Below are 12,243 nucleotides of genomic sequence, written 5' to 3' on the forward strand. Positions count from 1 at the left end.
AGTCCCTTGGACTGCAGGGAGATCCAACAGTCCATTCTGAAGGAAATCAGCCCTGGGATTTCTTTGGAAGGAATGATGCTAAAGCTGAAGCTCCAGTACTTTGGCCACCTCATGTGAAGAGTTGACTCATTGGAAAAGACTCTGATGCTGGGAGGGATTGGGGGCAGGAGGAGAAGGGGACGACAGAGGATGAGATGGCTGGATGGCATCACTGACTCAATGCATGTGAGTTTGAGTGAACTCCGGGAGTTGGTGATGGACAGGGAGGCCTGGCGTGCTGCAATTCATGGGGTCGCAAAGAGTCGGACACGACTGAGAGACTGAACTGAACTGAACTGAACTGATGTTGGGGGTATACATGTTAGAGATATCCTCTTCTTGTGTTGATCCTTTTATCATCATATATATAGTGTACTTCTGTATCTTTCTTTATAGCCTTTGTTTTAAAGTCCGTTTTGTCTGATGTGACTATTGTGACCCCTGGTTTGTTATCTTTTCCATTTGCATGATCTGTATTTTTTTCTATCCCCTCACTTTCAATCTATGTGTATCCTTCGCCCTTAAGTGGATGTCTTGTAAGCAGCATATTATGGGCTCTTGTTCTTTTATCCAATCTGCCACTCTATGTCGTTTGATTAGAGCAATTAGATCATTGGCATTTAAGGTAGTTACTGAGAGATATGTATTTATTGCCATTTTAAACCTTTTTTGTCCATTAGTTTTGTATTTCTTTTTTGTCTTTTTTTTTCTTTTTTCTCTTGTGGTTTTACAATTTTATTTTGTATTATGCTTCTGTTCTCTTCTTTTAGTTTTTGTGAATCTATTGCGTATTTTTGATTCACGGTTACTCCATTTTTCATGTATGTTAGCCTCCTCCTATATCTATTTGCTTTTAACTGGTAGTTATATAGGCTCAAACACATTCAGGGCATGGCGGGGACAGTGTGGAATTTGCATTTTCTTACTCCCTTCCCCTGCATTTTATGATGTTCTCTTTTACACATTCATATTTAACCTTTTGCTATTTATTGTGGTTATCATTGCTTTCATAAAATATTTTTGATTAAAAAATTTTTATACTGGTTTATATAAGTGATTTACTTTGGGGATTTTCTCTTTCCTAGATTTTTGCTTCTTTTTAATTTACAGAAGGTTTTTCAATATTTTTTAAGGATAGGTTTAGTATTATTGTATTCTTTTATTCTTTGTCTCTTCTTCTATTCTAAATGGTAATCTTTCTGGGTAGAGTATCCTAGGATGCATATTTTTCCCTTTCTGAACTTTGAATATATCTTATCACTCCCTTCTGGCCTGCAATCTTTCTGTAGAGAAATCAGCAAATAGCCTTATGGAGGTTCCATTGTAACTAACTCTGTTTTTATCTTGCTGCCCTTAGAATTCTCTCTTTATCTTTAAATTTTGTCATTTTAATTATTATATGCCTTGGTGTAGTTCTGTTTCAGTTTAACTTACTTGGGACCCCTCTGCTTCTTGTAACTGGATATCTGTTTTCTTCTTTAAGTATGGGAGTTTTTCAGCATAAATACATTTTTAATCTCCTTGACATCTAGAATGTGAAGTCAACTGGGCCTTAGAAAGCATCACTATGAACAAAGCTAGTGGAGGTGATGGAATTCCAGTTGAGCTGTTTCAAATCCTGAAAGATGATGCTGTGAAAGTGTTGCACTCAATATGCCAGCAAATTTGGAAAACTCAGCAGTGGCCACAGAACTGGAAAAGGTCAGTTTTCATTTCAATCCCAAAGAAAGGCAATGCCAAAGAATGTTCAAACTACCACACAATTGCACTCATCTCACACGCTAGTAAAGTGATGCTCAAAATTCTCCAAGCCAGGCTTCAGCAATACATGAACCGTGAACTTCCTGATGTTCAAGCTGGTTTTAGAAAAGGCAGAGGAACTAGAGATCAAATTGCCAACATCCACTCGATGAGGGAAAAAGCAAGAGAGTTCCAGAAAAACATCTATTTCTGCTTTATTGAATATGCCAAAGCCTTTGACTGTGTGGATCACAATAAACTGTGAAAGAGATGGGAATACCAGACCACCTGACCTGCCTTTTGAGAAATCTGTATGCAGGTCAGGAAGCAAAAGTTAGAACTGGACATGGAACAACAGACTGGTTCCAAATAGGAAAAGGAGTACGTCAAAGCTGTATATTGTCACCCTGCTTCTTTAACTTCTATGCAGAGTACATCATGAGAAACGCTGGGCTGGAAGATGCACAAGCTGGAATCAAGATTGCCGGGAAAAATATCAATCACCTCAGATATGCAGATGACACCACCCTTATGGTAGAAAGTGAAGAGGAACTAAAAAGCCTCTTGATGAAAGTGAAAGAGGAGAGTGAAAAAGTTGGCTTAAAGCTCAACATTCAGAAAACGAAGATCATGGCATCTGGTCCCATCACTTCATGGGAAATAGATGGGGAAACAGTGTCAGACTTTATTTTTCTGGGCTCCAAAATCACTGCAGATGGTGATTGCAGCCATGAAATTAAAAGACGTTTACTCCTTGGAAGAAAAGTTATGACCAACCTGGATAGCATATTCAAAAGCAGAGACATTACTTTACCAACAAAGGTCCGTCTAGTCAAGGCAATGGTTTTTCCAGTAGTCATGTATGGATGTGAGAGTTGGACTGTGAAGAAAGCTGAGCACTGAAGAATTGATGTTTTTGAACTATGGTGTTGTAGAAGACTCTTGAGAGTCCCTTGGACTGCAAGGAGGTCCAACCAGTCCATCCTAAAGGAGATCAGTCCTGGGTGTTCATTGCAAGGACTGATGCTAAAGCTGAAACTCCCATTCTTTGGCCACCTCATGTGAAGAGTTGACTCACTGGAAAAGACCCTGATGCTGGGAGGGATTGGGGACAGGAGGAGAAGGGGACGACAGAGGGTGAGATGGTTGGATGGCATCACCGATTCTATGCACATGAGTTTGAGTGAACTCCTGGAGTTGGTGATGGACAGGGAGGCCCTGCGTGCTGTGATTCATGGGGTCGCAAAGAGTCGGACATGACTGAGCGACTGAACTAAACTGAACTCTTTCTTCTCCTTCTGAGATATCTATTATGCATAGATTGGCAAACTTTATATTATTCCATTGGTCTTCTGTATTGCTTTTATTTTTTTTGTATTTGACTTTCTATCTGCTGTTCCTAGCAGCAGTATCTTTTAGGATTTGAAATAGCTCATCTGGAATGCCTTCACTTTCACTAGTCTTGCTTGTAGTAATGCTTCCTAAGGCCCTCTTGACTTCACACTTCAGGATTTCTGGCTCTAGGTGAGTGATCACACCATCTGGTTATCCAGGTCATTAAGAGCTTTTTTGTGCAGTTCTTCTGTGTATTTTGCCACTTCTTAATATCTTTTGCTTCTGTTAGGTCCATACGATTTCTGTTCTTTATTGTGCCTATTGTTATTCCATTGAAAAGGGGGCATGCACACACCCACAAAGTCCACAGCTAAGGCTGGACCCATCCTAGCCACAGAAGCCCCCAACGTTCCACTTCAGAGCTCATAGAGGGAGAGCTAAGAAAGAGGCTGCAGAGGCAGGCCCTACCCCTCCCTTTGCACATTGTTTAGCAATGATACTTTGTTTCAAAGGCAGACCTGAGCTGCTTCTGTGTATACCTCCTCCTCCCTCATTTTTGGCCCATACTACAACCCACTTTTGTCTATCTTCCAGCCACCAACCCCAGTCATCTCCCTGGGTCTGTCTTCTGAAACTGCCATTTCAGCACCGTGCCCACATACATACTAGCAGGCACACCTCTTGGGCTGGGGATTGCAGCAAGGTAGCATGGATTCTCTCTGCCAGTCTCTCTGTGCTGCCTGCTGACAGCTGGCTGTTGCACTCTCCTGTGAGCCTCTGACGCTCCCTTTCTGTCCTGGTGTCGCGGCCAGCACTGTAAGGTTTTTTCCCACCTGGGAGTCACGAGAAACGGAGCTCGATCGCTGAGAAAAAAAAGGAGACAGAAAGATGGGGTTGAGAGGATCAGACCAACACAGCTGATGGCTGATGGCTGATGCCTTCGTTTATTGAGGAGAGTTTTTATAAGAAAATATACGTGACTCCTGGCACATATCAGAGGGCTATTATTTACAAGACAATCTTCAAACCCAACATTGTTTAAGGAGTACTTGTCCTTGAAGTGCAGCTGCTGCTAGACCTTCGGGAGCTATGAGGTCATGATAACATTCTTAGGAGAGGCGGGACAGGGCGCTTAAGGAACAGGCCTTAGGGCTTAGCAAACACGCCAAGCAGCTCCCAAGACTTAACCCATTACGGGCAGTCTCCCGCAGCTCCCCCTTCTTTATTTATTTATTTATTTATTTTAAGGAGGGGCGGGACAGAGAGCTAAGGAACAAAGCCTTAGGCGAGGCAATCAGCCAGGCAGCTCCCAGGACTTAACCCTATCATGGGTAGTCCCCCGCATCTCCCCCTTCTATATTTTTTAAAAGCTCTATTAGATGTTTGTGATGTAACATATTTTTATGTATCATCACTCGCATGGATAAAAATTTTTTTACAATAATACGGGCTACGCAGGGAGCTAAACACATCAAGACAAGCACCGCAGTTATAATCACGCCAATTGCAATCATGTTTTGTTGCAAAGAATGGAGGCTGGGAAAGTTTGAAAACAAGTTGCTTATAAAGTCTTCAGCCTCCTTTGCTGTATCTAAAGAGGCTTTAGGGGCATATTCAATTTCCAAAATCTCATGATGTAATTGTAACAAATCAAGGGAAATATTGGAGTTGAACCAAATACCTTGGAGGTGTTTTTTAATTTTATCCCAAGGAAAATCAGAGTTGTTATAAAGCTTTTTGGTAACGCAAATCCACTTATAATTAGCGTGACATTGAATTTTCATTTTAAAATTAAGGCTTTGAATTTTTTCTCCCAAAATTTTTACAGTATCATATAAAGCAGCAAGTCTATCTTTTATTTTTTTATCTATGTTTTCTTGAGTTTCCATCACCTTAGTAACATTAAAAGCTAGAGAATCTACAATAGTAGCGTCTTGTACTGATTGAGTTAAAGCAATCGAAGCCGTTACAGCTGTAGCAATAAGGGTAATGAGAGAAACCACCCCAAGGATTATAAGATCAATCTCCCTTTTTGGATGGCTGAGTGCCGAATTAATACGTTGTAGCAATTTTAAAGCAGATTTCTCGTACCAAGTTTCAGCAATTTTTACAGGTGTCATAATAAAGGCAGGTTGTTTTATTACTAAGACCTGTTTTTTCATGGAGACTCCTCTTATACAATTTGTCAACCAACAGTTTGAACAATTTATGCGATAGACATTATGAGTTTGATTAATATATATAGATCCTGTTAATAGCATAAAAGGAAAAGGTACACAAGCCTGGGGGTACCGATGTCCAGTGGTACCTATATTTTTATATTTAGACCCGCTAATATTAGGCTGAATATACAATCCATAACCACAGTCAAAGGCAGCCAGTAATTTTTACAGTTCTGTTTGATAGATCTTATGTGATCCTATTGTCAGGATGGGAGGATGTTGTCCCCTATATTTTGGGAATTTAGGGGTTCCCCCTGGTGCCCAGTCCCACAAGAACGTTGTGCCAGCATTATTGATGTCGTAGACAGTTGCGCTTTTTTTTCGGCAGAGTGTCCAAGGAACATCAATGCCTATGCTTATGCTGATGTTACGGTCACAGAACGGTATATGTAAAGGTCCAGTTCCTGCATGCTGTGTTATACGGCCTGCTTTATGTGTGATACCTGGAATCGTCACCTGCGGGTAAGAAGTGAAAGCAGATACAGTTATGTAGAAAGGTTGATTTAGCTTGTAGGAAAAACACATGGGATATTGTGCGGTGAGTCCAAAAAAGGAGATGTTAGCTTGTTGGGATTGAATATGAGTGTTGGACATTCTACCCAGGAGGAACGTATCATTAACATACACAGGAAGCACTTTTTCATTCTATCCCAGAGGTTGAATTAATGGTGGATCTGGGACATAAGCCCAGTATGTTAAGGCAGTCCCTTGTTGTATTTGTTGTAATATTATGAGCAGCATGATTAACATGTTTGTAGGGGTCACCGGCGGCAGGGTATGGACTTCATTTCAAGCTCGCTGCATCAATGCATGGATCTGCTGCGAAGTAGGCAAATTTTTCACGTCATCATTGAGGGACATCCGTCGCATTTGGTACACAAGGGACCTCTTCCGTCGTGCGTACCAACCTTTCCGGGATCTAGCGCGGCGCTTTGGCATCTTGTGGGAAAACACAAACATGACTCCGCCCCCAAATCAGTACCGGATCTGGTCCAAACCATCGTCCAGTGAGGGGATCCTTCCATTTTACGAGAGGTTTTTTTTTCAGGTGATGGTCTCCCCATAGTCGTTGCGCGGCAGAAAGCCCCTGTGAATCTAAAGTTAAAAAATTTAAAACAAATAAAGCATGGTGTAAAGCATTTTGTGGTGAAGGAGCATATAGCTCATTCTCCCTTTTTTGTTTTAAAAGTTGATGTTTCAGCCGTTGATGAGCTCGTTCTACAATGCCTTGTCCTTGCGGGTTGTAGGGTATTTCAGTTTTATGCTGAATATGAAAGGAAGCACAGAAGCGTTGGAAAGATTGACTGACATAGCCAGGGCCATTGTCAGTCTTAATAACTTGAGGAATTCCTAAGATAGAAAAACAAGAAAGTATATGTTGTATACAATGCCGAGTAGCTTCTCCAGTGTGAAGGGAGGCCATAAGAAAGTGAGAGAAGGTGTCAATAGAGACATGAACATATTTAAGACGGCCGAAATGAGAGACATGGGTGACATCTGTTTGCCAAATATGATTAGGGCGAAGGCCACGTGGATTAATGTCATATTGGGGTAGGACAAAAAATTGAGGACATGTAGGGCAGTTTTTAACAATCTGTCGAGCTGCTTCACGGGATATTTTGAATTGTAAACGCAGAGAATGACTGTTTTGATGGTGCAAAGCATGAGAGGCTTGAGCAGCACCAACAGCAGATTGATAGAAGAGTTGCTTAGTTAAAGAATCAGCAACATGATTACCATGAAATATCGGTCCTGGCAATGAAGAATGAGCTCGGACATGCCCAAAATAACAAGGATGCTGCCGAGCTTGTATAGTAGCCTGGATAGATGAAAATAAAGTAAACACTTCTTTTGATGAAGTACGTATAATAGGAACAGTTTTTAACACATTTAAAGCCCGAACGATGTATTGACTATCAGTGAATAAATTAAAGGGAGTTGAAACCGTCAGTAGAGCTTGATGTACTGCAAATAATTTGACAACCTGGGCAGAAGAAAAAGCAGTTTGAGTATAATAAGATTGGTCATTAATAATTAAAGCTGCAATGCCATTGGAAGAACCATCTGTGAACAAAAGAGTGGCATTATTGATAGGTTGATTTTTAACTATTTTTGGAAAAATAAAAGGATGATGCATAGCAAAATGTAATAATTTATCTGCAGGATAATGATGTATAACTTGTCCAGGGAAATTGGCAAAAGCAAGGGCCCATTTATTAGAGAACTGAAGTAACCAATTTTGTTGCTCTGTTGTATAAGGTATACAAATCAATGGAGGTTTTTTTCCAAAATATTGAATAGATTCAACCCGGCCTTTAGCCACTACTTTAGCAACAAGCTCATAATAAGGTAGCAAATTTTTATCAGGAGTGGATGCTAAATAAATCCAGCGCATTGGCTTAGTCTGGTATAGGACCCCTGTAGGAGAATGAGGAGTTGCAAGAATATATAATCCCCATGGTTTTGTATAATCACAATAAGTAATTTGTTGTTCTCTAATAGCAGACTCTATCATCTCTAAGGCTGTTTTGGCAGCAGGACTCAAATCTCTACGAGAAGTAGGGTCAGTATTTCCTTTTAAAATATCAAATAAGGGTTGTAAGACATAGGTAGGTATTTTTAAATAGGGTCGAATCCAATTTATGTCTCCTAGTAATTTTTGAAAATCATTTAAAGTGTGCAGGTTATCAATTTTTAATTTAATCAACTGAGTGCAGTAAGTTTTGGGATATAATGTAAAGCCTAAATAAGTATAAGGAAAATAAGTTTGTATTTTGTCTTCTGCTATAATTAAACCATTAATAGTTAAATGTTTTTGCAAGGAGGCAAATGCCTCACCCAATAGTTGTTTATCCACATGTGCCAACAAGATATCATCCATATAATGTACCAGATATAAATTCGGGAACGCTTTTCTTATAGGGGCAAGGGCAGTAGCAACAAATTTTTGACACAATGTTGGGCTATTTGTCATTCCTTGGGGAAGGACCTTCCATTGGTACCGCTGCATGGGCTCCTGGAAATTAGTGGATGGCACACTAAAAGCAAATCGCTTGCAATCCTGAATTGCTAAAGGAATAGTGTAAAAACAATCTTTTAAATCAATAATAACCATATAAGAATTAGCAGGTATAGCAGAAGGAGAAGGCAATCCAGGTTGCAATGCCCCCATAAGCATCATGGTTTTATTAACTTTACGCAGATCTTGTAACAATCGCCATTTTCCAGATTTTTTCTTAATAACAAAAATAGGGGAATTCCAGGCAGAAGTAGAAGGCTCTATATGTCCAAGCCGCAACTGTTCCTGCACCAGTTGCTGGGCAGCTAAAAGTTTTTTTTGAGAGAGGGGCCACTGATCGACCCAGACTGGATCCTCAGATTTCCAGACAATAGGATCAGCATGAGTCGCAGGAGAATCAGAGGCCCCTAAGGAAAACACCCAAGACCCCTTCGATCCATTTTTGGATATAAATCAAGGGGTTGACTGTCACCCTGATTTTGTTTCCCAAGTCCCTGATGCTGCAGAAGACCTTGATCTAATAACTGGGAAGTTACTGCTGAGGACGGACTATATAAATATACTCCCATTTTGCTCAGAACATCTCTTCCCCATAAATTAACAGGGAGATGGGGCAAAACATAAGGCCGGAATTTTCCGGAATGTCCGTCTTTATCTTTCCAACTTAACAAGGCTGAGCTTTGCTCAGGGTTAGTAGTCTGTCCTATTTCTTGAAGAGTTGAAATAGCAATATGTTTGGGCCATGAAGAAGGCCAATGGTATTTAGAAATAACACTAATATCAGCTCCTGTATCAAGAACACCCCGAAATTTTTTCCCATTAATTTTTAGACATAGTTCAGGTCGTTGTTCCGTGACATTTTGAATCCAGTAAGCATCAGAGGAACCAAAACCTTTATCAGTCCTATCTTTGTTAATTGCTTTTCCCCTTTGTATAATGGGTATGAGCAACAACTGTGTTATACGTTGTCCAGCAGTAACAGCTATAATTTTATTAGGAGCCGATGCCAAAATTTTTATCTCTCCTGTGTAATCAGAATCAATAACTCCAGGAAAAACAACTAATCCTTTTAAAGACACACTACTACGTCCAAGAACAAGACCCGCTGTACCTGAGGGCAAAGGTCCAAATATTCCAGTGCCTAAAGTCTGAACTCCCATTTCAGGAGTTAATACTGTGTAGGAGGTGGAACTGAGGTCCAGTCTGGCACTGCCTTTTGTAGCTCGGTGCAAATCGGCGATTGTTCGCTTGGGACTTGCACTGTTGCCCCATAACATTGTTTTGGGGCCTGGGGCTGGCCCCTTACCCAGTTTCCTGAAATTGGAGGTAAAGGATTGTCTTGTATATCTGTTTTAGAACGACAATCTTTAGCCCAATGTTTACCTCTTTTACAACGAGGGCAAAGGTTGGGGGTATTAGTAGTTGCTTGATATTTTTGTGGGCATACGACAGCGCGATGTCCGGGTTGGCCACAAACAAAACAGCCTGAATTGTTAACCCTCTGAGTACCTCTTTTGTTTCTAGCTTGTTGTTGAAATAAGACCTCTTTTATGCTTTTTTCTTGCAGGGCGGCAGCCATAGCTATGCCCTGCATATATGAAGGACCGATATCTGCACAAATTTGAATAAAATCAGATAAATCCCCCTTCTTGCGATAAGGTCGCAAGGCAGCTTGACATGCTGAATTGGCATTTTCAAAAGCCAGCTGTTTGGCAAGAATAATACCAGCATGTTCATCAGACATAATTTTACCAATGGCATCTAACAGTCTGGCCACAAAATCTTGATAGGGCTCATCAGGCCCCTGTCTAATTTTAGACAAATCCTCAGTCCGGGTATTAGAACTAGGAAGTTTTCTCCATGCTTGTCGTGCTGCATTAGATATTTGTGCATAAGCACCTGGTAAAAAATTTAGTTGTGCATTAGTAGCTTGATAAGCGCCATCCCCTATCAACATTTCATAAGAAGTTTGAATGCCTTGTTGCCGATTTACGTCTGCAATACGGCCACACTGTTCAACATATTCTGATTTCCATAATAAGTAATCTCCACCTGAAAGACATGCTCTGGCTATTTGCTTCCAGTCATTAGGAGGCAAATTTTGAGTTCCCAAATTTTCAATCATTGCCATAGTAAAAGGGGCAGTGGGACCATATTGAGAACAAGCAACTTTCAATTTTTTTAACTGTTTAAAAGGCAAGGCCTCATAAAATCGTTGGTTGTTTTGTTCAAACACAGGAAAGGCTAAAGCAAAATCAGATACCGTCTCACCCAATCGTTGAGCCTGTCGCAGAGCTTTTTGTAAAGGAGAAATGGTGTCCTGAGATGATGAAGGAACCACTGGTCCAGGCGGGGGATCCAATCCGGCAATGACAGAAGGAACATAAGCGGGAGGGAGAGGAGGAACAGGAGCGGAAAGATTAAACTTATGGTCTGAACTGCACAACAATTTAGCAAGTTTTCTGACACATTCTATCAGGTCATCGTCAGAAGCCTTGTGTTTTTCCTCTTGAGCTAAAAACTCCCACTCCTCATGGTGGTATTTAGCGGCTTCCTCTTCTAATTCATCCGCGTCTTCAGAGGAAAGAACGTCATTTACATCAAGGGACTGGGGAGATTTAAGTGGTTGCGGCTTACCCTCCAGCCCCTTCGGAACAGCATATTCTGGCTCATTTTCTGTTTTATCTTTCTCTTTTAGCAATTTACCTAACCGTTTTAACTCTTCATTGTCAAAATCTAAGCAATCTCGTATTAAAGTCCAAAGGGACAAGGTCTCTATAGGCACTTTGTCCGGACCATGCAAAGTATAGTGCGTTTTAATTTGTTCTCCTACCTTTTTCCATGTCTCTAGATTAACGGTCCCCTCCCTAGGAAACCAAGGACAAACTTCTTTAATAAAAGAAAGAAAATTAGTTAATTTTGGTTTAGAAACAGTAATACCTCTATGTTTTAACATAACAAATAACATATGTACAAACAATTGACGACTGTGCGTCTGCCCCATGATTTATACTCTCAACAATAATCCTTACTACTCCACTTCTTATTAATTAGCACCGACACCGTGCAATTACTCACTCGTTCATATAATGAGTAGTGACGAAGAGCTGTCGTTTTCGAGCCCCACGTTGGGCGCCACCTGCCGCGGCCAGCACTGCAAGGTTTTTTCCCACCCGGGAGTCACGAGAAACGGAGCTCGATCGCTGAGAAAAAAAAGGAGACAGAAAGATGGGGTTGAGAGGATCAGACCAACACAGCTGATGGCTGATGGCTGATGCCTTCGTTTATTGAGGAGAGTTTTTATAAGAAAATATACGTGACTCCTGGCACATATCAGAGGGCTATTATTTACAAGACAATCTTCAAACCCAACATTGTTTAAGGAGTACTTGTCCTTGAAGTGCAGCTGCTGCTAGACCTTCGGGAGCTATGAGGTCATGATAACATTCTTAGGAGAGGCGGGACAGGGCGCTTAAGGAACAGGCCTTAGGGCTTAGCAAACACGCCAAGCAGCTCCCAAGACTTAACCCATTACGGGCAGTCTCCCGCATCCTGGCTGATCTTCCCACTGGTGTAAGGTCTTCCCAGAGTGTGGGAATCTTTCCTCTTTCACAGCTCCCTTCCCAGTGTGCAAGTCTGGTCCTAATTCCCTTCTTTTTTTCTTTCACCCTACCATTAAATGAAGATCTTTCTTGCACTTCTGGGCATCTAGTATCTTTTGCCAGCATTCAGTAAGGTATTCTGTGGAAATTTTTCCACATGTAGATGAATTTTTGATATATTTGTGGGGGGAGGTGAGTTCCACATCCTTCTATTACATCTTGATTCCTCCTTGTTTCTTTTTTGTTATGTTCATTAGTTTGTTTTATTTCTTAGATTCCACACATA

The 12,243-nt window shown here is 40.9% G+C and overlaps 3 protein-coding genes across 3 annotated transcripts in view; all 3 read right to left on the reverse strand.

The window, feature by feature from the left end:
* The window catches only part of LOC120863865 (interleukin-33-like), a 169,212-nt gene that overhangs the window by 133,248 nt on the left and 23,721 nt on the right, over window positions 1-12,243 (reverse strand). The gene's annotated exons all lie outside the window — the stretch shown is intronic.
* On the reverse strand, window positions 4,440-6,275 carry LOC120863800. Its single transcript, XM_040240396.1, is given in 1 exon segment — window positions 4,440-6,275. A coding segment is annotated over 1 exon segment (1,836 nt).
* On the reverse strand, window positions 9,346-11,387 carry LOC120863722 (endogenous retrovirus group K member 10 Gag polyprotein-like). Its single transcript, XM_040240295.1, has one exon. It carries the CDS (start codon window positions 11,357-11,359, stop codon window positions 9,524-9,526), a length of 1,836 nt encoding a protein of 611 aa, XP_040096229.1. The 5' UTR covers window positions 11,360-11,387; the 3' UTR covers window positions 9,346-9,523.

Source organism: Oryx dammah, unplaced genomic scaffold, assembly GCF_014754425.2.
Source record: "Oryx dammah isolate SB20612 unplaced genomic scaffold, SCBI_Odam_1.1 HiC_scaffold_1, whole genome shotgun sequence".
Classification (NCBI taxonomy): domain Eukaryota; kingdom Metazoa; phylum Chordata; class Mammalia; order Artiodactyla; family Bovidae; genus Oryx; species Oryx dammah.